Below are 16,759 nucleotides of genomic sequence, written 5' to 3'. Positions count from 1 at the left end.
AAGAGCGAGAATAAAAAGCTTGAATTGGTACAGGTTCATTTCAAAAAGGAGCCAAGTATCAAGACGAGCAGTTTGGCTCGTAGATGGATTGTAATAAGCTGCGATGGGTGGAAAGTGGCAAGTAGCAAAGTGACAAGATGTCTATCATGAGGGAACTTGATGATATGACATACCAGCCTTAGACAGAGTGGACAGAGAGCTGTGAGAGTGAGAGGTGGTGCTGGAATCAAGAACGCTTTTCTGAAGCTGAAATGAGAGAAGGCAAAAAAACAGTAGGAAAATGAGGAGAGAAAACAAAAGTCATGGCCGGAACTGATGGAAACACCAAATGTCTCATAAAGAAATGCAATAGAAAAGATGTTGCTTATTACAGCGTGGAAATGAACTGGCAAAAAAGAAAAGCAAAGCGCAGTCTGGACACTCATTGGTGTTTGCAAAGTGAGACCTGTTCGTTCATGATGCCAGACAGCTCGGCCAGCATGTCCCGGTAGTGAGCTCTCATCTCCTCCTGGTACTCCAGCTGGTCCTCCTTGATCAGACGCTCGTTCACATCCAACGCCTGACCACAGGCCTCTGCAAACTGCCTGCAGGGAGCACATTCACTGGGTCTTATTGTAATGTACTCCTAAATCTTAAGAGTTTCTTGTTCCAACATAAACACGATTTATACTCAGAGTCTTTTTCATAAGATATGTTGGATCTTGGGAAATACAGACGTGTTGAACTACATTTCTCATGTGCACCTGTATTTATCTCAGACTCATATTAAGTCACTTTGACCTTTGACCAGGGAAATCACATCAGTTCATCTTTGAGTCCAAGTGACAACTGATCAAAATTTGAAGAAAATCCTTAAAGGCAGATTTGAGAGATCATATTCAGGCCGTGACCTGGACCTTCTAACTTTGACCACCAAAATCTAATCAATTCATCCTTGAGCCCAACTGAACGTCTGCACCACATTTGAAGAATTTCCCTTAAGGCGTTCTTGAGATATCATGAACAGGACGGACAATTTGGCATCAGGCCACTGTATCCCTGGCACATAATAACATGATAACTTTCAAGTGAAACATATCCATGCTATGTGAAGCCAAGAACAAAACTCCCAACACTGTGGACTGGATTGTGCAGTAAACTCCTACCTGAAGATCTCCTTCAGCAGCTTGACCTGGTTGTCTGGGTATTTCTTGGCATTCTTCTCCTCTAGAAACGCCCTGGCGTACGCCATCGGTCCTGCGTTGACCTGGAGAGGGGGAAGATCAGGTGAGACAAAACGAAGCAACTGAATTTCAGCATGCACGTCTGTATCTCTGAAGAACCCCCACCTTGACGCTGACGCTGCCCTGCAGTTTCAGCTGCAGCCGGATCATGTCCACCTCCTCCATGTTGCACAGCTGGTTGAGCTCAGAGACTTTACGCGACATCTCATCTATGGCTACTTCTATAGGGTTCATCTCTGTGCTCTGCTGCTCCACCACCTGGATACGCTTCTTTAGGTAGGGGAAGCTGGAGCTCGCTGGGGAGGGGAAAATAAAAAGACACATGCACATTGTAATTGTATTTATATAGATCTTTTCTAGTCTTATCGACCACTCAAAGCACTTCACAGTATAAAGCACATTCACAGATTCACACACACATTCATGCACAGACACTTGGGAATGCAGACTGGAGTAGCCAGGGATCGAACCACTGACTTTTTGGTTAGTGGACGACCCTTTCTACCTCTTAAGCCACAGCGGCCCTACTCACTGGTCAATATGGTGCGTCTCTTGCACTGCTCCTCCACGTCTCCATGCTTCCTGCCTGACAGAGTAAACGGCGTCTCAAACACGAAACGGTTGATGTTGTGATGCCTCTCGAAATCCGTCCTTTTGTCCTGCTGCTCCTTCTCATCGAAGTAGGGCACCACGTACGTCACCTGTATGTAGGCAAACTTGGGGTCCAAGTCTTTGGGATTTACCTGTTTTAAGAGGATGTCAGGAGAATTTTGTGAAGTTGCATGTCCACAAACCAGGGAAATCATTCAGCTTGAAGTACATTCAAAGTTTTATAAACAGGACACATTTAGGCATTGACCTTATTGGAGTCCTGGATCATCTTGACGTTGTCGGCTCCAAACTTGTCGGAGTAGAGTTTGAGTAATCTCTGGGAGATTTCTGACAACCCCGTCAGCTTCGGCTCTTTGTAGATGAACTCTTTGCTCTCCTCCTCCTCGAAGAAACCCTAGAATGCACATGCACACACACACACACACACACTAATCAGCAAAGATTGTTGCAGGTATTAGAGGACGCCTGGTTTGTGCAGTTATCAACAAACTGTGCAGTTTTTTTTAAATTTTACATCGCCCTCTAGTGGTTTCTTGAAACACAGACAATAACACAATTTGTCATCGAGTTAGGGTCAGTGTTTAGTTCTGGATGGGAGAGTTCAGAGGTCATTTTCAAAGCAGTGTTGGAGTCAAATGTCAACGAATGAATGATGTTTATTGAGCAGCCTCTTCCTTTCCGCTGCGGCTGTTTGACTTTAGCTCTTCTTAATGTTTAGGGAGGGAACAACTTTCATCACTCGACATTATGGAAAGTAAAATGGACCACAGCAGGCTGGACACAAGCCCTTCAAGGGGTCAGAGCAGCAGGTGTTAATAGCGGCAGTGGGAGAAGAGAGGTAAAAGTGGTTAGAACCGAGGCAAGAGGAAAATCAAAGACAGAGAAAACTTACCGCAATCTTGATATAGAATATAGTAAAATAGGAAAAAGCAGAACAGACAGAGAAATTAAGAATAACGACTCACTCGCTCCTTATCTTTCCATGTCCTTGGCTCACTGACAAGACATATCTTTCTCTTTTATTATTTCATATTCTCATTATCAGCTTTTAAAACCCTTTCTTCATTGCAAAGATGTCAAATCTGTGCATAGAAATATTATCTCCTCATTAACAAAAGGGGGGGGGTGATGAAAAAGTCTTAAAACCTTGCAGTGCTTCTTCACAAACAAGTGCAGGGACTAAAAGATTAACCAGAACATAATGTACCTGTAATATATTATATATATTCTATTTATCCCTAGTGGTATCTATCTTTACAGATAGTTTCAGATTTATTTGCCAGGTTTCTGCCCAGTGGAAATGGGGTGAAAGGCTATGGATCTGTTGCATTTGATGCTTAAACTTTTTTACTGACACATCAAGTGATAAGTTGTAACTAATAAGTTTTTATTTTGTATTTGATCTGAAGATGATATTTACAGTTATTGTACAATACATAATTCAAATGCATCCCTCAGCTCGGAGGTAGAGCCCGATCACTCGGACTCTACTCGGGGTCCATGTAACTGTGTATAGTCTGCAGCAACCGTTCCTCACCTGTCCGTAGAATGCCACACGGTAGTAGCGCCCGAAGAGCCGCTTTTCTGAGTTCACCACCTCAGTCACCTTCAGGTAGGAGCGATGGATGTCATAGTACAGCTCTGACAGCCTCTGTGGACACACACACACACACACACACACGTAATGTTAAACACAGCTCAGTTTGCACATGCACACACACAAGCACACGCACACACACAGTTACCTTAAAATCCCGTCTCTTTTCAAAGACAGCGATGACAGGTTTGTTGATGTCAGCGATGAGCTCGTATCTCTCTGATTTCCACAGGTAGTCCACACACAGCTCCAGCTGCTCGACCAGCGTGTCCTTCACAGAACAGCAACATCAGAGAGCACATTAGAAAGCACACAGTCCAAATAACTGTCACATTATTAGCACATAACTGCACAAATTAACTGTATAATTCAAACCCTCAACAGTGGTAATAATAAAATGTTACATTAGAGCTAAACCTGTCCTTTGTGAAGTTTATGCCGGACTTAAAGTGAGCACTAACCTCAGTGTAGGGCGTGTCTTGTGTGCCAGTGTCTTCCTTCATGGCACCCTCCTCCTTGACATTAGGGCTGATGCACATAAACGCTGCCCAGCCCATAGAGAACGAGGCTGGGGTGTAAAAAAGTTCAAGGTAAATGTTTAGCTGTGCACTTCCCATAAAGTGTCACACATTAGAGCTGGTGTTCAGCTTGTTGTACACACACATAAAAATGCAATTGACAAACACATACACACATTCTTGTATTTAAATAAGTTTTTTTTTTACAGTCAAGCGTTTGCAAAAGATTCAAACCAAATGAAAAACATCAAATGTGACTGTGCAAAATATCAAACAGCAGTGACACTGAACATTTCATCCAGTGAGAAACAGTGAGGGTCAAACAGTGGCAGTATATTGTGCGAACCTGACACAAACATATATCACTAAGGTCAGAACAGCAGTCCTCAAAACGTTCACTGTAAAGTATAATATACAGTGGGAATAAAAGAGGTTAAGATTTGACAACAGGAAATCCCTTTACTCTAAACCATATCAACTCATTACACCCAGTGTAGGTTTAAATAAATATCTGTGCACACCCACTCTCTCTTCCTCTGTCGCTTGTCTCTCCGTCAATAAAGTCTGTACTCCCAACCCCTCCACCCCGCAGCCCCCCGGCGCACACACTCACTGTCTGGATCTCGGGAGGTAGTTAGTAAGGAGCTACAGTTAAAGACAGGGCTTTCTTCAGGGGACACACTGGACATCGTGGACTTGTCAGCTCTCCAGTAGCCTGTTTGGTAGGAGGAGGAGGAGGAGGAGGAGGTTTACAAAGTTTTACGTCCACTTGCTTTTTGCCTTTTATGCTCAAGCTCCAGACTCAAGAGTCAGCTGAGCTGCTGGCACACTACGGTCTCTACTCGCACACTACTGGTTCAAGTGAAGCACATGCAAAAAGACAAATCAGACACATGCAGCCAAAGACGGAAACATGCTGTAGCCTGCGTGACGTCACGTGCACACCTGAGAACAAACAGATTTACAAATAGACAAACGTGCAGCACATCAAAATGAATGGATGTGAGATATTTCCACGAGAGAATGTTACTGGGGATGGTGTTAGGATGCAAAGACGGATCTGTTCAACTAGTTGGATTCCTGGATTCATAATCAATCTCCACAATATAAAAACAAACTGAAGTCACCAGTGTGCTCACTGTCAGGAAAACACATCAACCACCATGATGATATGAAGGACTGATGCCTTGTTAGCAGAGAGAATGAGAGGTTTGCTGATGGACCAAAGATAACGTTAGTCTGACTTTCTGGTTAGAGAATACAAAGTGTAAAAAGATGCACACACAGTTTCAGAGACCTGCATATAGGCAGGTTTTTGTGCACACACACACACAAACCATGCTGCAAAAAGCTCAGAGAGTGAAAGCAGCAGAATGCGTGCACTCACCTCTCCTCTTCAATGATTCAGCGATCAGGGCTGAGATGTGGATGTAGCACATGGCAGCCTGAGGGAAAGACCAACACAAAACCATAAGCCTTTATGAAGACCTCAACCTTTGAGGCTGTTTGTCAAGTTGCTGAAGTAAGGGCGGCCTAAAGAGAAGAGAAAGAACATCAACAACCTCGGAGAGATCTCCGTTGCGCACGTGGACCTTGGCCATGCTCTCCAGCCAGGTGCGTCGAAGCTCAGGCGTGCTGGCGTAGGAGTTGGCCAAACTGTACTGAAGATCCACCAGCATCTCTGGATCCTTCTCGTGCTCCTTCATTTGAGCCGTGGCCATCAGAACCGTCCTGATCCGCTTGGTCAGGTCCTTCACTTCAGCAGGGAATGGTGTGTTCTGCAGAAAGTAGAAATAAATACCTCTGTAAAATAAACTATAAATCACAATGACAGATGAGAAGGCTGTAATAAAACCCTAAATCCTGCCGTACCTTGAGTGGAGCATCTCCATTGGCAAAGTTATTGATGATAGCCAGCGACTGCTGGAACCTGGAACCTCCAATCCCAGCGTCTGCTATCAACTGACTTACTGCCTTGATCACCTGAAGTGGAAAGAGGAGTATAAAGTGAGGACCTGATCCTTGAATCACAAACACCCAAAATAACATATTAATACAACATTTGGTTTCGCTCACCTGCAGATGTGAGCGCACTATAGACTTCCCCTTGGTAAACTCAAAGTTTTTCCTCATGAAGAAATACAGCAGAGCAGCTGCCTCCGTCTGGGTGGAGCTGGATCGATGGTTACAGCACTTGAGGATCTCATGGCACAGACAGCCACACATGTCGGCCTTACCCTGGAAGAACGCACTGGGGAACTGCAGAAAGAGATGAAGATGTAAGGGCTGTAATCTAATAAATGTGAAATGTGCACATGAGGCTTGCTGGACCTTTTGTACAAAGAGCCTGAGAGCGGCGAAGATGTGCCGTAGAGTGGCGGTTGATTGGTTGATCTGAAAGTAGAGCAGGTAGGTGTCCAGCACCTTCTTCATCAGTACGTTCTGTCCTTCATCCAGCAACAGCTGCTTCTGTTTGGATATTTGTAAAACACAAAAAGCAGAAAACACAATTCAGCTTCTAAAGGGAAACCTTTTTTAAAATATTAGAATGTTTCATGCAAAGAATACAGCACTTAAAAAAACATTATATCCAGCAGGTGGCAGTAGATGGTCACTAATTTTGAGTGTGCAAAAAGTACATGAACTAAGTGCAGGGTTTAAAACTAATTTCTCTTCACTGTGCCTTGAACAAAAATGAAAATTTGATCTTTACAAAAAAATGTAGAGGTGTCTTGGACAATATAATAATGAAATAAATAAAAATATTCTCCATGTTCATTCTCATAGTTCCAATGCGAACACATACTTTAATTATTGGAATTTTTTCAGGACACTGAGCCAGAGAAATATAAAACACATCTCTGCTATGATATACAAACTTTAAGCGTAAGGTGAAACAAATATATATTCTGCATTTAAATGTCCTGTTAATAATCAAATCCAAAAGTTCAAAGAGTTCAGAGCTCAGATGTGACATAATAATATCAATGAAAATACTTAAATCTTAGAGGGCTTCACATATACAGCACACATTACATCAGTTAAAATAGATTCTCCAAAAGAAAACTGAGAATGACAAATGTGTGTGGTGAAATGTGGTTACAGGTTTTGAAGTATGAAAGGAACACAGACCTTGTGATGGAGAACAAAGAGCTCGAGCACGTCCAGCACAGTGAGCGACACCTCAGTGGACAGGTTCGCCTCAACGTCAGTAGGACTCAGCGTGTCCCCGTCCTGAATACTTCCATCTGGAAAGACTCAGGTATGAATAACTCAACAGTCATGTCACAGTCAACATCTTCTAGATGCTTTTACTGGGTCTTAGTACAGAGGGAGTCTTATAGTGCACAGACCATAAAACCTCTTGAGGGACATTTGTGTGTGTGTGTGTGTGTGTGTGTGTGTGTGTGTGTGTGTGTGTGGTACCTGTGTCCATCATCTGCAGCAGCTTGGGGTTGGTGAGGGCATTCTTGCCCCTGATGATGGGCATGGTTTGGGAGCGTGCGTGCCGGTGACCTTCCCCCCCAGATGATGCCATCCTACAGACGACAGCACGGATCACCAGCTTGTCTCAATTCAAGTGATTTTATTTCACATTTGTTTCAATCACACTGCAGTGCTACTAAATCTTTGAACAATTACATCGGAACTGCAGTATAACCAAACCTGTTATTGAGAGTCTGTTAACACATGGGAATACAGAGACAAATAACCATCACACAGGACACAGCAGGTATGAGGAGGTGCATGCTGGGAACACAGTTACAGTCTATAACATGAATACACATACATGATGAATACACACAAGACGAGAATGTTTTTATCCAAATCTGCTGTTGTTGTCTCTGTTTCAGTAGTCTGGAGGTTTTTACATTTTGAGCCAATCACCAGACATCACTAGCATTTAGAGCAAAAACCATCGACTCAGTGATCTTCATCACTTGAGAGGATGTGTTTGCTGGTTTACTGGTGGAGGGTGATTACCATTGTGGGAAGAGGCTGGAGGACTGGGAGGGGTGGTTAGAGCCCTTCAGGGTGCCATTGGCCTGGGTGGACTGGGCCAGCTTTACTGCCGCTGCTAGCTTCCTGTTCACGAGCCAATCACATCAGAGCTACCATTAGATAGTTAAGTTAAGACCAGCATTGTCGTTAGTGTTCAGCATCATCACTGTTAATATGTGGCATGCAAATTGTTGTTCGCCTGCAATCAATAGAAATTGATCTTACTGATCAAAATGTAAAACTTTTGTGACCTTGTTCGACATTTTAGGAACTTGGTCACATTGTATTTCAGTGCAGCTAAGGGGAAAAGCTGAAAGCATACAGGGTCTCTGATTTGACCTTGGTGTGATGAAAGCAGCTTGCGTCATTAAAAATCGATCAAACAGCTCATATAGAGAAGGAGGTCAGCCAGATGGAAAAGGTTAGTGGTGTGGCAGAGTCAATGGTTTTAGTTTGCCATTAGTATAATACTATGTAAACTGACTTTTGGTGGGAAAGCTTGAGGTCAGCGTTAATATGGAACATTGGATAGCGTGAGAATTGAGATGTATAGATGTGTAGATAGCAGCTGAATATCACTTAAGCTGCAGCATAAAATCAGCTTAGCAAATGGATTCCAACAAACAGATGTTCTGGCATATCGTATTCTTATGATGCTTGAATGAAGCTCAAAGCTGAGCTGCAAAAAGCAAATGGTGCCTTCGCCAGCCGGAAAGAAAGAAGACGAAGATGCTGTGTGAGCCAATCACCAAACTCGCCTCGGAGCCTATTAAAATCAGTCAAGCCAAGCGGCAGGTGGAAAGTCCAGCCAATCGTTAGGCAGCATGTGGAGGCAGAGGGTTACAAGGTCGACATGCAACATGGAAAATGAGTTACAGGGTGTAAGGAGCAAACAAAACTAATGTACAGTGCCAGGATTAATCCCCTGTTTATTCACCACTCGTGTCGACACACATGCAACAGAACATCAATGAATGTGCAGTCAGACCGACGATCCATTAACAGCAGCAACATGCACGGAGGGGGGAGGAGGTGAAGCATGCACAGAGGTGACGACTACAACGGCAAGGACAAACCCAGAGAAAACTGTATAATTCAAAGCTATTTGTGTGTCATGTTGTGTATTTTGTGTATGTATGATGTGTGTATTTTTGTTGAAGTCTGAACTGGATTAGGTTGAGGAAGAGAGGCTCCCTGCAGCATCACTAGAGACAGAATATGTCTGTGTTAAAGGCCCTGAAAACCTATTTTCACAAACAGCTTGTTACCATGAGCAACAGAACAAGAACACATGATTTTCTTCCAAATTATAAATCACAATAGCGTACAAGGGATTTCAGATTCTTCTTTTTTTGTCTCTTCTTTTCTCACCCTTTTATGCACCAATCGGCATTCAGCAAAAATACACTCAGTGTGTTACGTTGCTAGGCTACAGTCAGATTTAATCATAAAACATCCCACCAATACAGATAAAGCAGATTTACAGCAGTTTTTGTTCATTTAACATGAACGCCCTCTAGTGGCTGGCTGCAATATGAGTCATAAACCCACTACCTCTACGTTAGTGGATGGGACATGAATCAAACCAAAAAGTCAAAGTAAATGTTATATACATGCTTCTCAAAGATGGTTCCGATCATTTTAGGTAGTTCTTGTCACACTGATAAGGTTTCATTCTTCCACTTAATTTGGTTTTAATTATGTGTAATGTCATGATTGACAGCTGAGACTGACACGGGATTGGTCGAGCCTGTGTGTGGGCAGGACTTCCCTCCATCCCTGAGTGCTACTGCAAATCTTCTGGCTCTAAATGTGCAAGATGTCATGTCCGGGATTCTTTGGCTTCAGGAGGAATTGAAGACACATCATCCATCTTTATATTCAGTTAATGTAAATCTCCATGAGGCTAATCAAAACTTTAACTTTTATTGTTGTGGTAGTCGCGAATATTTAATACAACAGAAAAATATTTAAGATTTTTAACAAAGTGGCTTTAATGGCTGCATTGTTGTCTGATAGGCTGGCTGGCTGGCTGACTGTCTCCTGAGCTCACTGGCTGGCTTCACACTGCTCGACTAATTCAACACTCCTGAACTTCAATGGGGGCCCATACTGACTCAGCCAGGCTTCAAAGCTGGCAAACAGAGCGAGACACTGAGACATGCATAGGCATACGACTGCGAGTCCCCCATGGCCTGGTATTACAGACGAATGTTAAGTATCTCGCAGCCCCAGACAGGCTCAGCTATGTCTGAGAGTGCTAGCGAGGCTCCCAGCTATCTTTATTCTGTTAATGCCTCCACGCACAGTAAAGCAGTGTGTCCTCCCAGCCTTTTGTTGGCTTACATCTTAGCATCTCATTGCTGAAAGGAAAAAGAGGACTAATTGAATTAGCTGGGAGGAACCAGAAGATGGAGGAGTCGAGCCGTGCCAATGGCTCAGCTCCAGTAAGAGAGCGCGCACACACACACACTACAGAAACCCCCATACTATGCTTGCCAAACACTACAGTACAATATCCAGCAGTGATTCTCTCTCAACAGCAGAGATCCAGGAGTTTCACCTCCCCCACTCCCTTTTCTTTTCTTCCCTCCTTTGCCTCTCCCCTCCTTGAAGCTCATCCCTGAGCGTGCACACGCATACAGAACACATATTAGTATTTCTGCCTGACTGTGCATGGTTCCTTTATTTTCCTGTGTGTGTTTGCACATGTGTCAGTGTGTGTGGATGCTTTCTGCATGTGTGTGCATTCATGCATGCTCATGATTATTTCAAATTATGAATCAGTCTGTGTGTGTGTGTGTGTGTAGCAGTGCTGTGGTATGGTATGCTGAGTTAATGAGCATATGCATGTGAATGAGACCTGGTCCACCACTTGTCGACACAAGCGATATGGAGCAGGCACGTACCTCGCTATGTGGCGTTTCCCAAGGAACCTGAAGTGCTGAAGACACAGCCTGAGGAAAAGGAAATGCAAAAAATGTTTTAGGTGGCGGTATCTTGTTTTTATGTTCTGTTAAGAACACGGGGTAAATTGAATGCATGTGATCAAAATGAGTAGTCCCAGTGCAGTGTACGTGCTGATGAAAACAGCAAACAGACAATTAATTTACTGGTGGATAGGAAGCTCTCATTGGATTTACAGTCTGTTATTCTTCTCTCTCCCTCTTGCTGTGTCACTACTTTCATCTGCTCCCCCTCTGGCTACATCCCACTTTTCTTGTCTTCTCACTTGCTCGTCCCCCATTGCCGTCTAAGTGTTTTCAGCTGCACAGGAGCTGTGTTTATACTCGACAAAGAGGAAAAAGAGAGGAGCACTTACTCCAGGATGTTAAAGAAGTCTGAGATCTCCTGGTGAATGGCTCGGTGCCAGTAAGACACCAGCACATCTGCAAACAGGCAAAAACAAAAGACATCGTGAAGGTGCTATACAAGAAGTTTGATTTGTAATAAGAACAAAATAAAAGATGAATATAATAAATGTGCAAAACCAAAAGAAGTAATACGATCATATAATAATTCATAAGAAGGCATTTTAAAATACATTTTGAGAGGTGTAGGCACTAAAATAAAAATTGTAACTTCTTACCCTCTGATATTGTTTTCATGATGTGTAAGAAGCACATGAGCAGGCTGCGTGTCTCTGCCTGGTCCAGCTTGTCACAGCGAGAACCGTAGCCAATCAGGGACTGTGGCCGAGCAAACTGAGGACAGGAAATGCAATCGAAGATTTACTGTTACTGGTACAAGAGTTGCAGCTACCACTGACAACACTGGTCTACAGTGTCTATGTGAATTTGTGAATTTTAAACTTGGAAATAATGAGTGTTTCATAAAGTGATACATTATTTTTTAGATTGGATTTCTACCTGTCTTAGGCCAAAAAATAATAAATGAGTAAAGAATGATTTAACTCCCTGCTAATACTTTATTCCAGACATTGTGGAGAAAGCTGGGAAACAAAATTTACAGAAAATATAACCAGGCGGTAAACTTTATAAATTAAATGAGAAATCGAAACGATAAGAAAATAGGAGATCTTCACTTTTGCTGTGTAAAAATATGGCAGTGGAGGGAGTGATTGGTGATTTGTTTTGCCATTTGTTTTGGCCTCATAACAGTAAAACGTATAAAAGACATGACAGAAAGTGAGCAGATGATAATCAAAAGGTACACGACCCAAACATTACAACTACATCATTAGTCCTTGACCACCGGGACCTCTGTATTTCTTTATATTTCACTTCACTTGACCACCTTTAATTTGTGAAAAAGAAATCTGCTTTTATGCATACTCCCTTTTCAGAAATCCATATTTAATGTAGACTTTATCATAAATGACTCAAAATGAAGATATACGATAAATATATATCAAACACATACAATTCACAAAACAATACAGTGTATGTATCAGTTCCTTTGACACATCTGCTTGCTCCTCTTCTGCCAGAGTGAGAATTAAAGAGGGAAGGTGACAGTTTTCTTTACTCTTTCCGTCACTCACCTTCTCACAGCCGTCCATCTTCTCACTGTTCCTGTCACTGTTGCTAGGGTTGGAGTCCACACTGATCAGAGAACCCCGAGAGTCGGCCTGGTTACCCATGGCAACTGCCAAGGATGAAAAGGCTGGTGGAGGGTGGAGGGGAGGGAGGGTGTCAGCGTCAATGTCATGTCCTCATTCACATGTTTTTATATAGACAGTAGAGACACACTGCTACAAAACCACGCGTATCACACAACGGCTACCTGTGATGGAGTTGAGTACTTCTTTGGAAAACGAAGCGTCCACAGAGTGGCCATGGCGAGTGACTGGAATCACCCCTCCGGCCACTCCCCCTCCGACACTGAGGTCATCTCGAGAACCCTGGCATGGCAGAGCAGAGAGAAAATATATATTTAAACTGACTCATATGTTTCTTTGAATTCAGGCTCATATTTTTATTTACCATAAGAATCTGTCATGTTTTCAGACACAATGTTATAAGAGCATCCAGGAGGGCCACCAACACAAGTCTGAGTTTTATCCTAACTTATTCAGGTTAACTTAGATTTAGGTGTTTAGTTATTTGACAGTGAAAGTAGAAAAGGTTGTGATGGAAATCAAATGGAAGAAGACAAACAGTAAATATAAAATTTCATGTAAAGTATATGGTCAAAATCACAAGGAAACAATTTGTGTTGCTTTTCCTGCTTCCACTGCTACAGATATAAGAATCCCCATAACTGAGATATCTGCACTTTAAGTATAGGTGACCATGAATAATAGGAATGAGACAAAAGAAAATATTTTTTAAACTTTAAACCCCAGCAGAAATATGTACAGGTACACTTAGTCAAACATTCATGTGATCTTCCATCATTCCTCTTACTTGGTCACTAGAAGTGAAGTAGATGGGGAAAAGGTCCCTGAGGAAGAATCGAGGCATGTTGTCCAGGATCAGGCCGTACAAAGGCAGGTAGAGAGACGCGATCCTCGCCTGCTTCTCCTGCAAGAGATGACACATTAGTTTGATAAAAACATTTGAGCAGACTCTAAATAAGAGATATTATTTTTGTAACACCCTCACAAATCATTTTCATTTGAATAACAAACTGGTTATTCAAGCCCACATCCACAATAGATTTTTGGGTGCCTACGTCAATACAACAAATATGACTGTAATCAAGGCTTGATATAATATTGTTTAACCATAAATAAATATTAAATATAAAAGAAGAAGAAAATACAGATAAATCCAAATATATCTAACTTCAATAAAACAATAAACACTATTTTACATGAATTGTAAATTCAAATTCCAATCTTAACTGCATTTTTCATTCCGTGAAATAAACGTTTTGGTAAACTCTGTATGAAGATCATAAGATGATCACTAAAGATGGATAACAGCCCCTCAAGTGCCAAAACTGTGTGTCTGAACTTGGCAACACATCATATTAAAAACTAAAAGTGCTTACAATGCATCTGTGGAGAGAATACTACTACTTTATTCATGTTGCATTTTATATGCATTTGACTAGTTCATAATCGAGAAAAAACTGTGCAGTTACATAATATAGAATATATCCTGCCAAGAAAACATTGTGGTCTTCATTAGTCCACATTCACATTTCCCAGTCTGACCTTTCAGTTTCACTCCACACATTTGGTCTGGCCTCAGTCTCCACCAGACCTAAGTCCTGACTACAAGGCTACTGTTGTGTTGTGGTTGGCAGTATTTGGTACCGTTTAACAGAGGACAGATTACTGCCTCCATCTGATCCAGACACTTCCCAGCATTCATTGAGACACTGTTGCTCCCAGCTGCTACAAACAATCACATGTCTGCATGTGTGTGTTTGTGTTTGCATGAGTCACATTGGAAGAATTCCTGTGAGCTCACTGATTTAGTCCACCCCCTATATTAACATATGTCCTGTCTACCTTGGTGGCATAGCGTGCATCCAGAGAGTGTTTGGCCATTAGAGTCTTCAGGGTGGCCAAAGCTATGTGTCTGAGGTCCTGCTCGTCCTGTAGCGCCAGCCCCAGTTCCCGCAGCAACAAGCCGGTGAGGAAGTGCTTCCTGCAAAACTCTCCGGTTAGGTTGTACTCGGGCACTGACACTGAGGAGACACAACGAAGAAGATTCACGTGTTTAATGGAAATCCATGCATGGGATTAACGCGCCAATATTTGCTTTCCATCGGGGGGGAGTTCATTAATCTATTTCTAAACAAAAATCTGGCAGCTGTCAAAGAATAATGTGACGAGCCAGTTTTCCATGAATCCCATTATCTTCGTGCAACTGATGCGTTCGCAGCGCAACACACACACAATGTCACAGAGGAATGAGTGAACATATTTACCATGAGAGCTTTGTGGCTCTGGGGATGCATGGTCTGACATGGACACACAGTCAGAGAGAATGACAGAAGGAGAAAGATAGAGAGACGGCGTGTTAATAGACAAATGAGAGCGTTGATGTATGAGTTATAACAGCGGTGTCACCCAACAGGAGGACGACTCACCTGCGATGCGAGCCGAGGGTAACGGGAGGCTGAGAGGGATGTAGTGTTCGTGGTTACACACGTCTCTCAAGAATTCAAATTTCAGCTCACACAAAACCTGCCGAGCACAGGAAGGTGTCTCATTTATTTTACAATCTTCACGCGAGACCTTATTCAACCCAAACTTCAGTTGAAATATGCATTTTCTGTTTTACCTTGCTGTCAGTAGCGGTGATCATGTTTATGTAGTTGCTAATCAGTTTGAAAGTGAAGCCTCTGTCCATCAGAGTGAAGCAACGCTGCAAAGAGAGACAGACGTTAACAAGAGAGAGACAGATTAGCACAGATGGAGAAATCAATAGGTAACAACTCTAAATGGAAGCAATTTTCATTTTTATGTTATACAGTTTATATTGATCCGTTTAAGCATATAACCTCTATATACTCAAACTTCACTAGGCTCCACAACATCGAAGTTTCCTATAAAGGTGTAATATGTAGCTTTCAATACGTCGTTTGCTGTGGAAGTTACAGCAGACGGGTAAAGCCGATATGACGCAATTTAACGGGGACCACAATGAAATGTCCACTACCTTGTATAAAATTGGGGATTCCTCTGGGGTTGAACATTGTTGAGAACACAACTAGTCATTTTAAAACATTTTAATCAAGAACATTTATATGTTGTGTCTTCAGCGTTACAATTTGAATCCTCCCACCTTGACAAAAGCAGCCACCGCTAAGTTGGCGCTGCGTGTCTCTTCTGCCAGGTCTTTGTTTTTCCAGAAGATGTGTTCAGACACCACTTCCACCAGAGTATCCACACGGCTCAAGTAGGTAGAGGGGAAACGCTGAGGTCTGGGAAGCTGAGGGAATAAGGAATCAGCAAATAACAGTGATTCACTATATCCCTGGTCACATTATACAAAAGCAATGGCATGGGGAGCTCAAGGGGTCCAAAGTAGAGAATGTCACTTTACCTTTAACTTGTCAGAATCCACTAAGTGTTGGGCCATAGACTTGACAATCAGCTCAAAGAAGAACCAGGAGAACTGAAACCAGGAGAGATCAAAGCAAGATCATTTTTGTTCCAATATTTATTTCACTGTTCCAGCATGAAAACAAGGCGAGTAACACAATATTTTGTTTGGGAGAGTTGTTTTCCCTTCTTGGGAGCAGAATAAACATTTATAAATTGCCTTTTGGGAAGATCTGGTGCATTTGAGACAAAAGGGGGATGGAGAACATTGTTGGTCAATGACAAACCTTAAGGACATTCCTGACTGCTGCCTGCTCATTGCTCTTCAGGTCAAAGGTCATCCCCTTAGCCAGCTCCTCATGGATGGTCCTGAAGCCATGAGACTCTGACTTGAACACATACTGCACACAGAGAAAAATGATCTGTTACAGACGGATATATAATGTATGTTTGGGATGCAACTAACAATTACTTTAATTATGTACTTATGGACTGTAAATAAATTAAAGTATATAGTGGAAAATTATATATATATACATCTTACAACAATTTCAATTATAATCTATTTGTATAGTGCCAAATCACAAAAAAAGGTTGATAATGATAGTAGTGTTTAGAAAACTAGCAGTTTGCCCAAACCTGCTGATTATTTTCTTGATTCATTGATTAAGCTCTGTATACGTACTAGTCCAGATACTCATAAATACTGTAGATGAACAAAAATACTCAAACCTTGACCTGAAACAAGGCAAATTAAATATTCTTCTAAAATGTAAAACATGTGTGGTGAATGAATGCGCACACACACACACACACACACACACACACTCAGCAGTTTAAA

At 42.2% G+C, this 16,759-nt stretch overlaps 1 protein-coding gene across 14 annotated transcripts in view; it reads right to left on the bottom strand.

The window, feature by feature from the left end:
* The window catches only part of dock10 (dedicator of cytokinesis 10), a 60,772-nt gene that overhangs the window by 1,088 nt on the left and 42,925 nt on the right, over positions 1-16,759 (bottom strand). For 3 of the 14 annotated variants that reach the window (XM_069534071.1, XM_069534068.1, XM_069534072.1), the window contains exons 26-56: positions 16,206-16,319; positions 15,920-15,991; positions 15,659-15,805; positions 15,155-15,238; positions 14,961-15,057; positions 14,799-14,831; positions 14,377-14,555; positions 13,322-13,438; positions 12,699-12,816; positions 12,457-12,578; positions 11,542-11,656; positions 11,275-11,341; positions 10,862-10,909; positions 7,935-8,036; positions 7,377-7,489; positions 7,083-7,198; positions 6,282-6,419; positions 6,027-6,209; positions 5,823-5,933; positions 5,513-5,728; positions 5,338-5,395; positions 4,564-4,665; positions 3,894-4,000; positions 3,581-3,703; positions 3,373-3,486; positions 2,083-2,229; positions 1,756-1,966; positions 1,329-1,519; positions 1,146-1,246; positions 446-584; positions 174-246 (exon numbers count right to left, since the gene is read on the bottom strand). In XM_069534071.1, the coding sequence (XP_069390172.1) occupies positions 174-246; positions 446-584; positions 1,146-1,246; positions 1,329-1,519; positions 1,756-1,966; positions 2,083-2,229; positions 3,373-3,486; positions 3,581-3,703; positions 3,894-4,000; positions 4,564-4,665; positions 5,338-5,395; positions 5,513-5,728; positions 5,823-5,933; positions 6,027-6,209; positions 6,282-6,419; positions 7,083-7,198; positions 7,377-7,489; positions 7,935-8,036; positions 10,862-10,909; positions 11,275-11,341; positions 11,542-11,656; positions 12,457-12,578; positions 12,699-12,816; positions 13,322-13,438; positions 14,377-14,555; positions 14,799-14,831; positions 14,961-15,057; positions 15,155-15,238; positions 15,659-15,805; positions 15,920-15,991; positions 16,206-16,319 (3,658 nt within the window). Of the gene's footprint in view, positions 1-173; positions 247-445; positions 585-1,145; positions 1,247-1,328; positions 1,520-1,755; positions 1,967-2,082; positions 2,230-3,372; positions 3,487-3,580; positions 3,704-3,893; positions 4,001-4,563; positions 4,666-5,337; positions 5,396-5,512; positions 5,729-5,822; positions 6,210-6,281; positions 6,420-7,082; positions 7,199-7,376; positions 7,490-7,934; positions 8,037-10,861; positions 10,910-11,274; positions 11,342-11,541; positions 11,657-12,456; positions 12,579-12,698; positions 12,817-13,321; positions 13,439-14,376; positions 14,556-14,798; positions 14,832-14,960; positions 15,058-15,154; positions 15,239-15,658; positions 15,806-15,919; positions 15,992-16,205; positions 16,320-16,759 lie in introns of all 14 variants that reach the window. The other 11 variants (XM_069534078.1, XM_069534073.1, XM_069534079.1 and 8 more) reach the window with 8 other exon arrangements.

This window comes from Paralichthys olivaceus, chromosome 11 (genome assembly GCF_024713975.1).
Source record: "Paralichthys olivaceus isolate ysfri-2021 chromosome 11, ASM2471397v2, whole genome shotgun sequence".
NCBI lineage: Eukaryota > Metazoa > Chordata > Actinopteri > Pleuronectiformes > Paralichthyidae > Paralichthys > Paralichthys olivaceus.
This window is presented reverse-complemented; position numbering and strand designations above follow the sequence as displayed.